At 42.8% G+C, this 17,890-nt stretch overlaps 1 protein-coding gene across 18 annotated transcripts in view; it reads right to left on the bottom strand.

Moving 5' to 3' along the window:
* SHLD1 (shieldin complex subunit 1) overlaps positions 1-17,890 on the bottom strand; it is a 67,355-nt gene that overhangs the window by 25,644 nt on the left and 23,821 nt on the right. For 12 of the 18 annotated variants that reach the window (XM_090134957.1, XM_090134953.1, XM_090134948.1 and 9 more), the window contains 2 exons: positions 12,832-12,943; positions 11,291-11,460 (listed from right to left, as the gene is read on the bottom strand). In XM_090134957.1, the coding sequence (XP_089991083.1) occupies positions 11,291-11,453 (163 nt within the window). In that variant the 5' untranslated portion in view covers positions 11,454-11,460; positions 12,832-12,943. Of the gene's footprint in view, positions 1-11,290; positions 11,461-12,831; positions 12,944-13,032; positions 13,540-13,593; positions 15,129-17,890 lie in introns of those variants that run through there. The other 6 variants (XM_090134947.1, XM_090134959.1, XM_090134961.1 and 3 more) reach the window with 6 other exon arrangements.

Raw genomic sequence — 17,890 nt, 5'->3', positions numbered from 1 at the left:
GCAAAGCATGCTTGTCCTGGTTTTATCAGTACTCCATAACACAGCAGCAAGCTGTTTAGTGCTGAAACATAGTGCTGGAAAGCTGCATTTCCACAGCCAGCTCCAAACATTCTTTGCCATTTGCATTTCCTGAGCCTTACCTACAGGCAGTATCAGCTATTCTTACCATGAGTTCTGGCTCTCCAAGAGGAAGATAAACTGAGAATAGGCAGACTACATTTCCCAGGAGTCTCCAATACTCCCCGTGCAATTCCAAGTGATAGGTGTGAACTGGTCTCCTTGCTTCCAGGCAGTGTGGTAGCAGCACTGTCATTAGAGCCTTCTCTCTCATTTATTTATTCCCTATAGCTCACTTTTTATGTCATTATCTTATATCCTTTTACTATTTGTAGTAAATTTGTTATCTCTCCTTAATTGTATTTTTTTTCTCTCTTTCCCCTGAAACAGGGTGGGAGTGTGAAAGCAGCCAGGGAGGGAGGCCTTCTCCCACTCATAGTGAACATGAAACCGTGCCAATGCTTCTCTCAAAACACTTCTCCCCTGCAGAAGGAAAAAGTAAACTCTTTTCTTTGCCACTCAGTTTTTCAAATACGGAGCACCCACTGCTCACACATACAGTGAGATCTGGCTTCTATTATTCCTGTTTGGATTGCATTAAAAACCCAACCCAAGTTTTACTGAGACAGATATCCCCAGATGAGAGGCAGGGCACTTACTGGATCTAAACAGTACGAAAACACTGATCAGTAGTGACTTCTCATTGTCAAAAAGTACAGCTACTGAAGGATATCTAGGAACTCAGCACACAAAAAAGTAACTTCAGTGGAAAAGAAGAAATGAACTGCAATTAAAATGGTATCCCAAGGAGAAAGCTAAAGAAGAAAGGCTGTTCAGCACCCACACACATTCCAGTATTCCCTCCATCAGTACCATTGCAATAGGTCTTCCCACATTCTTCCAGCCCCACAATAACATCGGTGATAGTTCTTAGAGCTCCTCTGCTTCAAAACAGTGAGAAAATGAAACAAAACCTCAGAGATAGATTAAACAACAAAACCTGTTTTCCACAGGATCTTCCACTTCTCCTAACTTCACAGACGCTTTAATTTCCTGTTTCCCTTTCCTGAATTCTGCACTTTGTTTCAACTCACATCCTTTCTATTGACACTTCGCATCCCCGCAGAGCATCACAACATTGCAGAAGGGAAGGGAGTCAGCTGGGATTCAGACAAGGCTCTTTTCTGCAGGAGTAGTCTGTGCCTTCCACCCTAACTACATGAAGCAAACAGCACTCCTTGCCTGCTCAAAGCCAACACCTAGGTGTGGAACAAGGAGTAAAAACAGTTGATAGACTAAGCAGGTGAGGCAAAGCCAAATATTTCTCTCACACAAAATCCACTGGAATTTGAAGCCATTATATCACAGCTTTGCAGTGCAAATGGATGCCATAGGAGAAATGAGAATCTCCAGCTGCATCCCCCTAGAGTGACAAGCCAGAGGCTCAGCAACCTATAACAGGCAAGAAAAACCAAACTCATTTCAGATGGGGGCTCAGTGTAGTGAGGGCACCCCAAGCAGGCCTTAATCAACAGGTGATGTTAACTTCAGTAAACATTCTGCTCCCTTCGCATCAGTTCACTGCCAACGTTTGGCAGCCACTTGCTCCAGGACAGATCCACCTCCACTGATGACTCAGAAGAACAGAACTAATGTTTTTGACAAAGCCGAATAGGACTGGAAAAAAAAAAACAAAATCAACTCCTTCAGACTCAGAAGCAGCTTTGTGCTGGATACTCAATAAAAACCTACAGAACAAGGAAACATCCATTAAGGGGGAACCCATACAAAGAATAGCTTTCTGTACACATCTGTACAGTATTCTGCAGCTTTGCACAACTAGTAGCATCTGACTACCCAAAGTCACCTGGCCCTATCCTGATCCACTGATATCAGTCTATCTCAGTCTAAGAATGCTTGAGGTCTTCTTCCACTGTTTTAGAAATTCTTATATGGCCTGATAATATTTAATAGCAGTGTGGAGGTTACAGATGACAACTGGAAGGCACAGGCTTTATGTAGTCTGAACTTGTCTATCACTCACACTTATGTGGTTTCTGTTCCCAATCTACAATTTTCCACATCAAAGAAGTCCACATTTGCACTTCAGAGGATAGAAAATGATTCATAAAGAACAGAACAAAGTCTTGTTCTCTGTCTTTTATTTACAGGATTTAATTCCCTCTTAAACAGCTCAGGCTACTAACTGGCCTGGTAAGATAAAATAGCGTTGGCTTAAATATGTACAAAATTGCCTTGCAGCCACCTTCAGAACAATTGCCATAATGAAATTACTGCAGTTTGAATTAGATTAGGTCACAGCAGCGGACAAACACAGATAGTTATAATGAGAGGAATAAAAGCCCTGGACTGCAATGACAGCTTAGATAAAGATAAGACAGAAATGGCCCACAGGGACTGTTATACTGCAGTCACCGAGCAAGGCAAGATTGAATGATCCCAGTCCCACCAGAGGGCAGGCACAGCATACGTACCTGTCACAGGCCATGTCACCTGGCACCAACAGCAAGCCTGTTATAGCCAGTAAGTGAACCAGGTCCTCTCTCTCACCAGACAACTGGTAAAAGACTAACAAGATCTTATATTATCTTCATATATACCATGTGTGCCCTCTTCAGAGCATCATGAGTTTGCTATTCTACAGTTAACAACCAGACTGCTGGTGTTGGTGTAAGGTGAAGCATTCACAGTCTCTTATCTCCAGTAGATGGAGCTTTAAGAAAACCTACGAATGCATGTTATGCTCATGGAATCAGCTATACTGCAGCCTGAATGCCTGCAGAATCTTCTGTGCAGCCTCCTTTTTGAAGTGAGACCAACAATATTTCTTTTACCATGACATTTCATACAGATACATAAATTTCCCTCACTTGAGATTCCATAAATATCTGTAATTGCTACTGAACCCAACTCTTAAGCCTATCTGACCTTTCTAAAAATCACTAACACTGTCTTCACATTTTAGTTTTGCCATTTCAAAGCCTAAGCCGAACTCTAGAGCATCATAACCAGGAAGGACTGGAAGAGCACCTTGGAAAACACAGGGACTAAAACTGAGCAAACATCAACAGCAGGTGCAGAGCAAACAACCAGCAAAACAACATACACAGAACTAAAAGCAAGGACTATGGCACCTCGACAGGTTGCTCTGAGCCACGTCACAGACACTGCACAGTACTCATCCCTGTATCCCTAGAAGATCACTGAATAGCTTGAAAGGGACACACAAAAGGACAGAACAAAGATGGCCAATGTCACATAATGGCTGTTCTATGAGATATATATATGATATATATCAAACATACTAGGCTTCTTTAGCCAGGAAAAAATACTACAGAGGGAGAATGAGTACAATGCCTATAAGACCACAAATGGTTTAGAGAAGGAAATGGCAAGGATTGTTTACTTTTTCTCAACCTGTAGGAATTCAGGAGATTTACGAAGTCAAAGGAAGTCAAAAGCCAGTGTTCTCCCACAGCCCAACTCCCACATTCATGGTGGTGAGGTGTCCAAAAGCACAAATTCCTTAAAGGACCATTCATCAGGAGCTAGGGACACAGTGGCACGCTATCTGAGGCACTGAGATCAGAAGTCCTGGAAAGCTGATGGCTTACAGGGACAGGCTTATACTTCTGCTCACACTGGTGTTTCTTTAAGCATCATTAATACCTGCTGCTGAAGATGACACCACTCAATCTCCACTCTGACCATTCGTACTCATATGCCCAGTATTTTCTGCTTTGGAGATGCTGTCTGTTGCACTGTGCACCAGCTGTAACTGACAGATATGCATAAATTCCAAGTTTGCTTGTGGGAGGCTGTAACACAATGGAGAGCACAGCAATGACAGCAGAGCAGAAAGGTCCTAGGCTGCAGCAAGTAAGGATTTGCTGAAATGCCATGGGCACAGAAATAAAGGAAAGCTGCTGCTTACCTTCAGAAGGACTCAGATATACAGGGATCTCTAGCAAGATCCTCTTGCCTCCACTGCCAATCCTTAAGTGAGGTCTGGAAGTGGTGGATCCTGGCTCCAGCCCTTCTGGTCACTCAGAATCATTGCATACAGCTGAGCTCCCCTGGGTTGGCCCTGCCTTCCCACCAGGTGCTCAATCACTGGTTCAAGCTGTGACTTAGCATTTCTGCTACAGAGGCCTTGTCAGTCAGACTCCAACACCTGGTACCCTCTTAGCAAGGTGACTTGGTACTTGTAAAGGAACAGATGGAAGCATTTAAGAGAAATTTCTACCAGATGAAGGGTGCCAGAAGAAAATAACCCCATGCACTTCTGCACACAGGAAAACAAAAGCATAACTAAAATCTTTTAGTAATGTAAGGGATGCAGAAACACACATCCAGTTTCTAAGCCTTGCTTTGTACAAGCATATTTGACAATTCAGTATTAGACCATGCAGCATACCACAAACAATTTAACATCATCACCGTAGCACGCACTTCACATTTAAAATGGATTCCAAATTCTGTGTTTTACAAGCACTTTTAAAGGAGCTGGGGGTAACACACAACACATATTAGGCTCCTTTCTATGTCCTGAGACTTGGTAGCTTAATTGGTAGTTCAGCTGAAACTCTCTGCCTAAAAAGCAAACCCACAGATCTTCTTATTCTGGAGTAAAAAGAAACAAAAGAAGAGATGGCTAGCATAAGACAGCTCTAAATAAGTCAATGTAAAACCTCAGACTGCAGCAGTAGCTGGACTGCACAGCTATTATTCCTCAACTGACACCAAACTCCCAAGCTTTCCTTTATGCACAGAACCCCAAAATCTGCTCAGAGAACTCCAGTGTGAGAAAAGAACTCCTCGTCCTTGTTACAACAGCATTCCTCTCTACTTAATTTCTGATTATTAGTGGTTTAACAAATCCAGTCTGTTCTCACAGAACACAAATGTACTCTAAGACACCAAAGTCTAAAAGGAAAGTTGCATGTCCCAGTTTCTTCCCCTACTTTATAAGAACAATGTTCAAATTCACCTTAAAGAAAGTCTGCAAAGAATAAAGCACTGGCTTTTTCTCATCCAGCCATCTATTTTTGGCTGGATGCTTTATATAATATATGCCTGAAAAAAAAACCAAAAAAACGATTTACCAAAGAGGTAGAGCTCTTCAGCAACTGAGCAGTGCTGAGTTCTTTATTTTTATGTTGTGTGTTTCCCTGTATTGCTTTTATGCACAATGGCACGAATTCTATTTTGCTGCTTCATTCAATATTCAACACAACCGAGCCACAAAGAGATGCTGGGAATTTTAACGCTGTCAAAGCCACAGAGCTATCCCACCTGAGGGACTGGCCATCACTCCTGTGGAGCTGGACAAATTCCCTTCAACTGAGTATGTGCCCTACTGGATCACCATTCTTAGGATTTGAGATATTTCACCTTTTCTTTCCCCTCTGGAAAACATTAAAAAAATCTTTAATGTTTTGATGATATTTGAGAGTACTTTGTTAGAAATCATTCATGAAACATACATACTGTCTCTTGAAAATTGGTGCTTCTTTGCTTTTGATAAGCTAAACAGATCTTCCACCTTGACAAATAAATGGGTGCTTACACCAGCATCAGGGGTAAAAGAGGAGAAAGTTGATAAAAACAGAACCTTTGGAGAGGAAAGCAAAATAACCAATGTTTAAAGATGCTTCATTCTCATAACACAATGAGATCTTGGTATGGTTGTAGTTATAACAGAAGATACAGGAAGGCTGTTCCCAGACAAAAACAAATACATCCTCCACAAACTGGCAATATAAGTTTCCTTATGCCAAGATTCACGCTCTGAATGGTGAGCAGCCAACATTCCCCAGAAGCATTCCCACATCAGCCTTGGAAGCTGTCTAGCATCATTTCTCACTGGCAGTAAACTAACAGGATTGAGCTCAGTACAGAGGCATACATCTGCACCAGCTGAAGAAAAGAAAAGTGACCAACCCTCTAAGATTGGTAGCAAGGGAAACGAGTAACATCACTCACTAGAGGGCAGCCGAAACAAACCAAAACCCCAGTAATTCTCCAAACAGGAGCCACGACCCTCAGCAAGTCAACAGCAGTTAAGCACAGGCCATTTACCTAGAAAGACAGTTATTTCTAAAGGTGCTTGCTATCACAGATCAAACCAAAATGCATTTAACAAGTGGGAGAATGCTATCATCCTGCAGTCCAAGATCCTTCATACCAGCAATAAGCACTTTTCTACTGTATCTTCACCTTTACATCAAATCAAACAGCAAAATACTCTTTGGGCAGCCTGTATCTCTTTAGTAAAGATGCTTCTATAACTTTGGCAGTCAGAAATGCAAGTTAAAGGGTGGTGTTTTTTTTTGTTTTGTTTTGTTTTTTTGTTTTTGTTTTTGTTTTTTTAAGTCCAGCTGTGGCTCATTCTCAAAATGATTTAAAATATCATTTGTGTTTTGCATTTACAAAGCTAACGCAGGCCTCTTAAATGAGACCTTATATAAGACCTTTAGTCTTCTGTTTGTTTCCAGCATGTCCAGGCAAAATGATATTTTGGAAAGTTTGCTACTTTTGGTAGCAGTGGCAGCCCAAACAGCCACCTGTAATTTCTATACCACATAACGAATGAATGTGCTGAGCTCAGGGCTGAACTGCAGCTCCAAGCACCCAACAAGTGCCAGCCCTGAGAGGTTGCTGCTGACATGAGAAGTACAGCCTGCTCCTTTCATTTCCAGCTTCTACATCAGCACTTATGTGAAACTCCCTTACAAAAAAAGCACAAGCCATGCCAAATTTCAGTAAACACAACCCGATTCTGCAAGAGATTAAGCAACTCTTGACATGGTAAACAGGAGCAAGCTTTTAAGGACAAATCACATGCACTGACACTAACGTGACTCCTCAGATACAGACAAGCCACTGCAAAAGGAAGCATGTAAACTCAGTAGGTACGCATAGCATTTTTTTCCACAGAAATCATAGTTACCTGTAGAACTGAGATGTGTATTAACAGGTTAGGAATTTCTGCTTTGATTAACACAGGCTGCTTAAAAAAAAAAAAGGAAAAAAGCAATCCAAACAATCCAAAAATCATGACAGCTTTTAGGTTTAAACCAGAACTATCTTGTGGTCAGGCCTCCTCTTGATTTTAGCTGCGGCAGCAGCACCATGAGCAACTCACCACTTCACCCAAGCCTCTCTGGCTCTGGGCCACACAGAACTGCTCTTTGGTTCTGCTCAGCTTCCCCCAGGCCCTCACTAGTAGTTACAAAGCATGCTTTGAAGGAACAACACCGTCGATCAGAAGGAACCTAAAGCTTGGCTGCCCACAAGGAAAAAGCAATTATGTTCTAACATTACTTTTTCCTGAAGCCACAATTCTGGAAAAATTGTAACCCCATAAGAAAGATAGGGCGCATTGCAGACCTCTGTATCTTGACACAAACCCCTGTTGCTGCCAGCAAGTGTAGCTGTCCTCACATCAGTATTCCCACCTGAGTACCAGTGCCAGCACTAGGGATAGAGCAGGAATAAGAACTAGGGCTTGCTAGGCCAGCTTGGAACACTAGCTGTACTGAAGGGGTCACAGCAGTCCATGGACAATAACCAAGTAACTTTGTGCTCAAACACAAAGCAAATTGCAAGAATGAAGTACTGACTCCAGAGAGGGTAATTAAATGTTGAAAGCCTCTATTTCCCAAACTGTTGCTTTTCTAAAAGCTAGCATTTAGACATACATGAGTCTCTCCAATCACACAGTGAAGTATTTTTGTTTTCCCGCTCCACTCAGCCACTCTATCATCATCTTTCTTCTTCTACGGTCATCCTTCCTCTAGTTTCTCTGTTCCATGATGCAACATTTTCCATACATCTTCCCCTTTCACTGGATGATCCTGTCTACCTACCCATTCTTTTAAGAACAGATCTTCCTAACTTCTCATGACAAAGAAAGAGAGACTGACAGAAGCTACACAACATACAGGGAGGCTCAATCTTTCCCAAGATTGGGAGCTATTGAAAAAGCCATGCAGGCAGACAGGGCTGAGCTCTGACCACATGTCAGAAAGAGATAGTCCCCCAGGCACAGTCCCATGTCTGCAGTTTATTCTCTAAACCTTTTTTAGGTCATGAACTTTCCAGGCAAAGACTGTTTCCACCATCCTTGTTACACTCCGGTTCTGACCAGACAAGAAAAAAGAACGTCACCAGTGACTTATTCCATTATAAACAGCTTTTATTAGCTGTCTTTTAAATATTAAGCCAAATAACTGAAGATCTTTCTCTCATCTTGGTCACTGTCAAATAAGAAGTGTTGCTGGATGCTCTTCTCAGTTTAAAGGAAGTAGTAAGGTATTACTGTAGTATTGTACTCAGTGATGCAGATTAGAAACACCATAGACAGTGAATGTCGGCTTTGATTTTTTTTTTTTTAATTATTTTCCAGTTAAGAGGGACATATGAGAAAAAAGCATAGCAAAAAATTCACTGATTCAATTTAATTTTTTCAATCTACTGCTGCATAAACGTTTGAACTCACAATAACAATACACAAAAAAGTACACATCTGTTACCAGAGCACAGCCCTCACTTCCACACAAATCCTAAAAGCATTAATTTATGCATAACTTATACAGTTAGCACTATTCCTGCAGGACTACTCTTTCCTTGCTTAGGGATGCCTACAATGTCACGAGGTCCTGTTTTCACAGCTAATGGGGACTATCTTCTGCTATTTCAGGTGACATAGCCTCTCTAGACTAATAAGACCTATTACCAATGACTCAGGCACCAGGAATACCACATATTCATTTCCGAATCCTGAGGTTGGGATGGCATAGTATTTTAGTCAGACTCAAGTCCAGCTCATATGACAAATGTCAGATTAGATAGACTGCAGTGTCAGTCTGCTTCTTTGCTAAGGAACCTGTCACATCCCCAGAGACTCAAAGGCCTTTGGGAAATGATTTTGAATCAGAGGAATGCCACCCATAACAAAATTCTTTCTGGTTTAATGGGAAGACTCATCATCACACTGCTCAAGTCCATTGAGGGGTGCAGCTATAGCCACCCCAGGTTGTGTCACAGCAGCAGTACACAACATCTTATGAGAAACAAGCAAAGGAGCTTCCTTTTTCAAGCTATGACTGACAGAATTTGCATGGCAAAGAAAATCTGACAAAGGCATACTGCTTTTAGAACATTCCTTCCGCTTTTCCTCCTACACTGACCAAACTCCATAGGTTATTGAGTTGAAGTGTCATCAAAAAAAAAAAAAAAAAGAAAGAGTTTAAGTGAGTGAGCACATCAGTTTGATACTGTTATAAAGAGAAAAGAAGAAAGATGTTCAGAGCATGAAATGGGTTTGTTGTGATACTTATAGTTACTTCGCTACTCAACACTCCCTCCTACAGTGCACATCCCACTCCTACCATAAAGTGGTTTTAGGCTGTGAGGGACTGAAAAAAAAAAAGGAGGAAGGAGAGGGCTCATCGGTCTGTTCTGCCCTTCTCAGAACACCTGGAATCCCTCAAAACAGCAGAGAGTGCAGAAACAACAAGGAGGCAAGACCCAGCATCACAGCATACCTTGGTGCCAAGATTTAGCAATCTATTCTTTGAGTGCATTGCAAACAAATCACCCAATTTTATCATTTGGGCTTAGGGCTGGGTATCTTCATTTCCACATATGACACTGCTGCTATCCTTCAGACCAGTCTGAGGAGCGGTCACAAAGTTCTTCTGTGCTCCCCATTCATCAGTGCAGTCAAGTCTTCATGCCCCAAGACATACTAAATTGTGTTTGAGCAATTAAGCCACCTATACACATTACAGGAACTGTCTCAGAGCTACCAGAATTTCTTCATATCTGCAACATTGGGTTTCTGAAATATGAGTAGACAAAAGCCTTCCAGTCTGTCCCATCAAAGGAACTTCCCCATCCTCTTCTCACACAAGAGCAGAAAAAGGCTTATGCAGGACATTCTTTGCAGAGGTGGTCACCACCATTTTTCACAAAAACAAATGCAAAACCTCAAAGCAGACATTATTCCTCCAACAAGATAAGGATCGTGGTTTAGTAGAGCATCCAGTAGGAGACCTGCATCATTAGAAGTCTAAGATGCGTGACTTCCTGGCACACGTAGGAAAGCCAAGCAAGGTTAGATATTTACTATTTGCATATTTCATTACAGGTTCTGGATGACTTGCAATTAGAGCTGAGGGCAACAGCACAGGCAAACCATGAACATCAACTGAGCAAGATTAGATCCCACTGCCTACCTGTTTAGCATGCAAAATAGCAGTATCCTCACTCAGAAATATAATTCCAAGCAATTCTTTATTGTACAAGGCCAAAATATGCCACCCAGCACCAGAAGACAAGGAGCTAGACTATACTTTTACACTACTCCAGACTCCAAAGCAATGAGAAGTATCAGTACCCTGTGGAATTGCTTTGAAAAAACTATCTCCTCATGTTAATTGTGATCAAAGTTTTTTCCCCAGCATTACATTACATACAATTACTACAACCCTCCAGCCAGCCAGTATCAGTGTATGGCAGGATGCATCATTTGGCCACTACATTTTGATTTAATGCCTCTTGCCATATATTCACATTGGTTGGGCTGAAAGGTATAGTAATCAGAACATACCATCATTTCATCTTGTCAGAAATGCTACAAATCAGAAGAGGACAGTCTAAAACACTGTTTCTGCAGGAATCAGCTCTCCCTCAAGGAAAATGAGGAAAATGCTATTTCCCAGGAGCCAAAAGGAAGCAGCTTTTGCACGCACAAGCAAACATTCACTCTTGCAATACTCAAGTAATAGGTTACAGAGGCCACACCCTGAGTTTTTTGGTAAAAGATGCATGATACAAAGAGCTTAACAGAACAGTTTTTTTTTTTTTTTAAAGTTCTTACTGACAACAGTAATTTGAGACAGTATTTCCTCCCGATGTCTGGAGGATTGCTCTATGGGTTTGTTCAAGCAACTCTCTTTCTCCAAAATCACACAAAACATGAAGACACAGTGTTTTTAAAAACTGAGAGCATTCTTTGAACTCCTCTTATGTATTTCCTCTACCTACAGTGCACATCACATCTATCAAGCTGGAAGAATAAACTGTGTTTTGAGACAAGGCAAATGCACCACAATCAGACCACTGACTCATCCAAATGACACATTGACTAAAGAGATAATGCACTGGCTAAAGGAAGGTCATGTAAAAAGACAGCAGCTGTTACCTGTGAGTGGGGAGGGAAAAGTATCCACAAAATTAAGAAGTTCCTCACTGCTCTCAGTGCTGTGTGGAGACAGAAAGCCCTCTGCTAGGTCACAGATAGAGGGGAGGTCCAATATGCTGCTCTCCTCTGAGTGATGACTTGGTGATGTCTCTTCTCCTTCCATGGTCCCACTGTAAACATAAAAACCTAGCTCAGTCAAATTTGTTTAGCATGAAAATCCGAGCAGAAGTCAACCCAGACAATCTTTGTTCAACTGTTCAACTCACTTTGAAACTGTTTCAGCATATTGGTACTTAAGTAGAGAGTAAGATATTAAAAAACAACTAAAAAAAAAAAAAACAAAACCAAACACACTACCACAGCAACACCAAAACCATAGACAATAATCCTCAGTCCTGAATTGGATGACCAGGAGCCCACAGTCAATCAGATTTTCCTAGATGGTTCTGAGAAGTACAGAATCAGGCCCCAGCACTAGAACAGTACTGAATATACTCTGCTGTGAATTTACTATGTGCAGAATTTTGAAAGGAAATATGTTCTTTGGGATGTTATCTCCCTCACCAATCATGCTTCTAGATATGACAAGTTAAAAGCATTCCTTCTGGCTCTGTTCATAAAGTTCATCGCTCAATAGCAAAAGAAACAAATATCCCTGCAATTTCATCCTGCAGGCATGGCAAGGATTTTCTGGTGTGAGGGCAGTTGAACTATATATTCCACACACAGTACTTTGGAAAGCTGTAGCTGAAGCACCCCCACATCCCTACACCCTTCTTTAGAGCTCCTTGAACCAGTTCACCAGGGCAGAAATACAGTGCTGAGTGAAGAGCAGAGCTGGTACTGCCCAGCTTCACATTCAGCATCACACAGAGTAGGAAACACTTCTGGAGAGAATGGAAGTGAAACATTCCCATCAAGCATCTCCAAACACAGCTGCACAATACCCCCAGTTTCCTTTTAATATCTCAGTCACAAGCCTTTAGCCACCAGGAGCCCACACAACCACTCTATGCTGCTTTCTCAATACACAACTACTTTACAGAACATTCTAATTCAGTTCTTAGTCTGAAAAACAAAATAAAGCAATTCAACCACAGGCAAGTGGAAGGTTATAGTAAGAGGAGATGCTGGCATATTAGCAGAACAGTCTGAGGCCAACACTGACATAGGTGGGCTGCTGCAATCCTAGGCCTATTTGTAACAGTCTGTGCTGGCCTCTTCCTCTGTGTTACCACAACAGAGCTAACAACATTCGCAGCCATGTGACTATAAGAACCAGACAGCTGTTCCTAATGGAAACTAATGACTACTTTTTCTCTTTTTTTTCCTCCCGAAGTATTCCCCTCATATCAACTCTGTCAATTGTTCCAACAACTTCACAGTGCATTTTGACCACACAAGGACGTTTAAATCAAGGCTATAGTGGTCCTACTCATAGAACTGGTGGGGAGATGTGTTTGTGAAGACAAACAAGACCTCAGCTCAGCCCTGGCCCTTCAGACACGTGGAAAGGACATGCTGTTAGCCCTGTGCCATACCTAGGAACAGCACTGATATGGGAGCAGTCCTCTGGGACAGGTGCCAGATGCAAAGAGCTTGTTGCTGCTTCAGGATCCTCTTCTTCCTTCACGGTTTGTCAATCTCAGCTCGCTGGAATGAAACAAACAGGCCTGTTACACGCTTTGCATCAGCTGAGTGGGCTGACCAGACAGCGTGACCTTTCAAAACACATATGGCACCTGAAGTCAGCAGCCAGTCATCACGCACACTGCTGTTTGTCAAGGCTGGCACAGTGAAAGATTTTTTCTAGGAATCAGAAATAGCACATCTAGTAACGCCCTTGAATCTTCTGACAGTGACGAAGACCTCCTGGAAGGGACTCAGAACACACTAGAAATCAAGCCCACCCTTTCTTCACAAGCTGTTGCTGTTTACTCAAAACCCGTGAAGCAGAGGAGCGGGTCACAGCCGATAACCTTTCTTCCTGCGAGCAGTGGGAGCCACGGCTGCAAGCTTTCCCCCTCTCGCTACTAAGGAGAAATTCGGGCTGAAGCAAAACGCTGAGTGAGGGGCGATAAGGTGGAGCACGCCGGCCCGCTCCCTTACCACCCCTCAGGCCCCGCACCCCGCGAGCAGCAGGGAGGCGAGCGCGCCACCACAGCGCCGCGGGAAGAAGAAGCGGGCGGCGCCATCTTGGTTCGGGGCACGCGCGCTGCCGGCGGGCGGCTCCTCCGTGTGGGGGGGCGGGGAGAAGAATAGGGAGGGGAAAGAGGTGCCGAAGAGGGTTGGGGGTAACGAACCGCGTGGTTGAAACGGTTGTGGTGAGGTTTGTTGAAAGGCTGGGGGGGACACGACGACGTGGGAGTGAAGTCGCAGCCACCAGAAAAGCTCTGGCAGTGGGCAGCTTGGAAGGTACAGCTGGCTCCTGAAGCGGCGCGCAGCTGCGGCAATCAGGTGTGGCAGGGAGGCTGTAATGCTCGTCAGCAGCCTTCTCCAGCTCACCAGTTCCTACCTGTGGCATTAGGTGGAGATCTTTGGACTTCCCCTCGTTTTCTTCACAAGAAGGGAGGGATCCCGTGCCCTACTGCTGGAGCAGCACACTCCCCTGCTGCCTCTGTCTTGGTCATCTCCAGCCTTCACCTTCGCTTCTCACGTGTTACCAGCACAGAGATTGCACCTGCCTGCAGTATGTGGGGAAGTCCCTCAATGTGCACTATATTCCTTTGTATTGGTGCATTCACGTTAGCGCACATCAGAACTGTGCCAACAGCCACGTCTGAAGTTGGTTAGAGCAAGCCCAAGAAATGGGCCAAGAAATGCAGAATGAAGCCTCATGCTTGGTATTTTGCAAAGATCAACTGAGAGGCACGCATGGGAAAAAGGAAATGCTTTCTGACTATTGCAGCTCTGTCGCAACGGGAGTTTTCAGAGTGTTGACAGTTTCAAGACCAGTTTAAGCTATACAGTTTCATGTTGCTGAAGCTAATGTGTATCTACTGACTTACCACCTTAAAGAATAATTGAGATGAAAAAGACCTTCTCATAAACAGCAGGCCTAGGAACTTCATGTATTTCATTCCTTTCCCACTGTCACACCACAGAGGAGCAACTCTGTTGACAAGACTTCCTCCTTTCACAATAGCTAGACATGAATTTAGTGCATGAAAACGGAACAATAGCTGAACAGCTTCAGCTCAGCGGGAAGTGCCCAGGGCAGGAGGGTTGCAGAGGGGGGTTTGAACATGGCTGATTTTTTCCCCATTATCATACGAAGTTTGTTCTGTTACTCTTGCAACTGAAAGCATGAAAAGATAGCAGTATTTAAATCCATTTTGTGCATGCATTCTGTTACCCAGCTGTAGAGTTTACTATTAAAATTGATGGAGGATCAGACTGTGCTGGGTTTCCACTGAGAAGCCCTCTCAAGCTCTCCAGACAGCACTTCATATGCTTTTCTTCTATACAAACCTCTTGCAGTTATGCCAGTAAAGAGCAAAGGAAGGTAAGAAAAGAGTTCTCTGCCACCCAAAAAGAGTAAGACACCTGTCATTCTCCTAGAACTGATTGATTTATCCAGCTGTGTTAGCTCATCAGATAAAGTATATTAACAGTATCCAGGATCGATAAAAACATTGGTGTGTTTCATGTTTTGCCACATCAAAGCAATCATTTAAACCAGAAAGCCTCCCTCTAGGGTATCAGTTCCACTTAAACTGAAATATTCCCCCTTGTTATCACTGACTCCAAACAATGACAACTGAAGGGCTAGTGGGGTTTGGTGTGACATGCTCTATCACAGCCTAACGCATTATCGTAACCCCATAAACTATACTCCAGTACTTCTCTTTGGGATGGGTTATGGTTACTAACAGTAAGCAATCCTGTGTATTGCAAAAAATGGGTCAGCCAAGCATCTGAAAAACTCAGCGTGTGCTGGCCTTCTGTGCCTGTAAGATAAATAATGCTTTTTGCTTCCTGTTTCAGTAATGAGAAGTTTAAGCCTTTTACTTGCTGCAATCAACACCCTAAGGTACAGGAAATTTCAAAGACCTAATCATATTTCTGCTGTACCACATGCCAGTAAATTGACTTCTTTTTTTTTTTTTTCCCCTCCTGGGAATATGTTCCTATGGAACTTCAAGTAATATCTGACTTTTTAAGGTGCCACTACAAAACCAGGCTTGAAATCATGGTGATAGGCAGCTCATGTTTTCCCCATGTCTTAACTCTGCCTTTTGGAATTTTATGATTTTGGGAGAAACTTGATCTCTCTTCAAAAAATAGTTTTCAGTGGCAAACCTTGAAAAACTGAATGTTCAGGATATTTCAGTAAAATCAAGAGTGGAAAGGAAACCTCTAGAACATTTAGGATTGTCAGTGTCAGCCTCATCAGGGCAGCTCAGAGCCTGAACAGCTTTTATGCATATGAATCCTCTTCTGATTCATTCCTGAAATCCTCTTCCACTCTAAGCACAGGAGGAAACTATACAAAATATAAAAACTAGAGTTTGCAGTGTGTGGCTGCCTCACATCCTTTCTGTTCTCCTGTTACAGTACCTGGAAGATCTCTGCTCTTCTTTCCCAACACTTCTGCTTGCCTTGATAGTTCATGACCCCTCCTCATTCACCTCACTCTGCACAGAAACATCCTTTTCAGCCCTTTTGTTCTTTGAGGCCCCTGAACACACTTAAATAAGGCAATTTACTCCCAGTGCTTGAAAGTTCCTCTTTGCCAGTACCAGTTGTGACCTCTGAACAAGTGCTTCCTTTGGTATTTCATCCAAATGACCCTTACTAAAGCTCGCAATTGCTAAGACAAGGTGCCAAATAAAAGCTATACTCCTGTCCGTCAGCTGCTCTGCTCTGTTCTTGAACCTTTGCTCTCCCTTCGTTTCTATGATCATCTTTATTGTATTCTGCTTTCTCTCCTGAAGTTTCCTTTGGTACATCCTTGTTGAGAATGTCTTAATTCTGCCACCAGAAGCCTCTCTCTGAGGGAGACTCTGGTACAAGCACATTCAGTTCCATCCTCCACCAACAGATTCAAGTAAAGAATAGACATCAATATCAGGCTCAGAAACTACAGAGCCAAACCTATTTCTTACAACCCCCTGCCAAATCCTGTCTCCCACTTTTGCTGGATTGAGGAACCTGAGGAAGCATGACTCTTGGTCACTCTGACTGATACAGCCTCTTTTCTCTTATGCTACTCGCTTTGCATCTACTGCATCTTGAAGCAACTTTTAAGGAAAGCTCTTTATGATGCTAATACTATTCTTGTTCTGCTTAAACTTTTTGTACAGTAGATGCAGATGTTGGGTTCTGTGGGGCCTCTTTCCCTCCCAACAAAGGAGCCTTTCTGCATCTTGCTAACCATAAAACAAAAGCATCGTGTGAAGGGAGGTTATACACAAAGCACACTGTAGCTACGCTCTCATCTTGTACCCAAACACAACTTGGGTCTGTGTTAACTAGCATTTATTTGCTTCTTCCAGGTTCCCCCTCCAGAAACGTATTTCTGTATTAGTCTCAGCACCCACGCTCTTCCCTTGCATTCCTGTTCCCAGGGCTTTTGTACATTCTAATTGCTCCTTGGTGCCTGTGGTGCAGCTGCTGTCTGGTGGCAATCTGCACTTTGTAGCTGTGATAGAGGAAAGTGGGAAGAGCAGATACACTTGGAGTAACAGATTTTACCTAGGCTCATCTTTCGTTTTCTATCTGGGGCAAAATAACCCTTTAAGCATCAGTGATCTGATGTTTATCCTATTTCACTCTCATTTTAACTCTATGAACCTAGTGAATTCCAGTCTCTTCTTAGATTCTCTAAACCTTACAATACACAGCAGTCAGCAATAGGACTGCAATTACGCTGGCATAAGTGTGTGTCTGAATTTCCAGATCCAGAATTTCCAGAGAACTCCCTGGACTCTGGAGAGAAACTGTTACAAATGGACCTACATATGTCTATTCACATAAATATCCTCCAAAGATTTGTCATGTTCTCATGCCTTCAGGTCTCCAGGGAATCTCCAAAAGATACTTCCAGCGTGATTTGAAGTAAATAGTCCCAGGAGCACAGGAAATAAGAGTTGGCTTCTTGCCTGGATTTTCCAGTGCCTGATGTATTAGGGAGGACCAAGCAGAAGTGTCAACAGCAGCATTCACAGCACTTCACTCTGAGTCTTCTTATGCTCAGAAGCTGAGCCATCTTCACTGGACATGTACATTTGTAAGGTCTCTCCTCTGTCTAGTAGTGGAGTTTTGTTACAGCAAGCACATTAGCTCCAAGACCGTTACCTGTTTATCAGGTTAGATCAGAGTTCAAAAGTAACTCGAGATCAGCACAAACACATTGGCTTTCTTTCCCTTGGAAAATAGGCTAAAAGTAAAGAAAAAAGTCATGTCTTTCCTCTAAATGGCTGCTTTCATGGAAGAGGGGTGATGGGAATAGAGAGAAATCAAAGCCAGAGTGCTGGAAGAAATTGCCCTCTACTTATGCACAGCATTGTCTGCCCTGGCAATTCTCTCCAGTGTATTGCTCTGGGGAATTTCTAACTAGGTTTTGCAGCTGTCTGCATATTATTTTATTTTAATTAA

This window comes from Phasianus colchicus, chromosome 2 (assembly GCF_987193195.1).
Source record: "Phasianus colchicus chromosome 2, bPhaCol1.hap1.1, whole genome shotgun sequence".
NCBI lineage: Eukaryota > Metazoa > Chordata > Aves > Galliformes > Phasianidae > Phasianus > Phasianus colchicus.
This window is presented reverse-complemented; position numbering and strand designations above follow the sequence as displayed.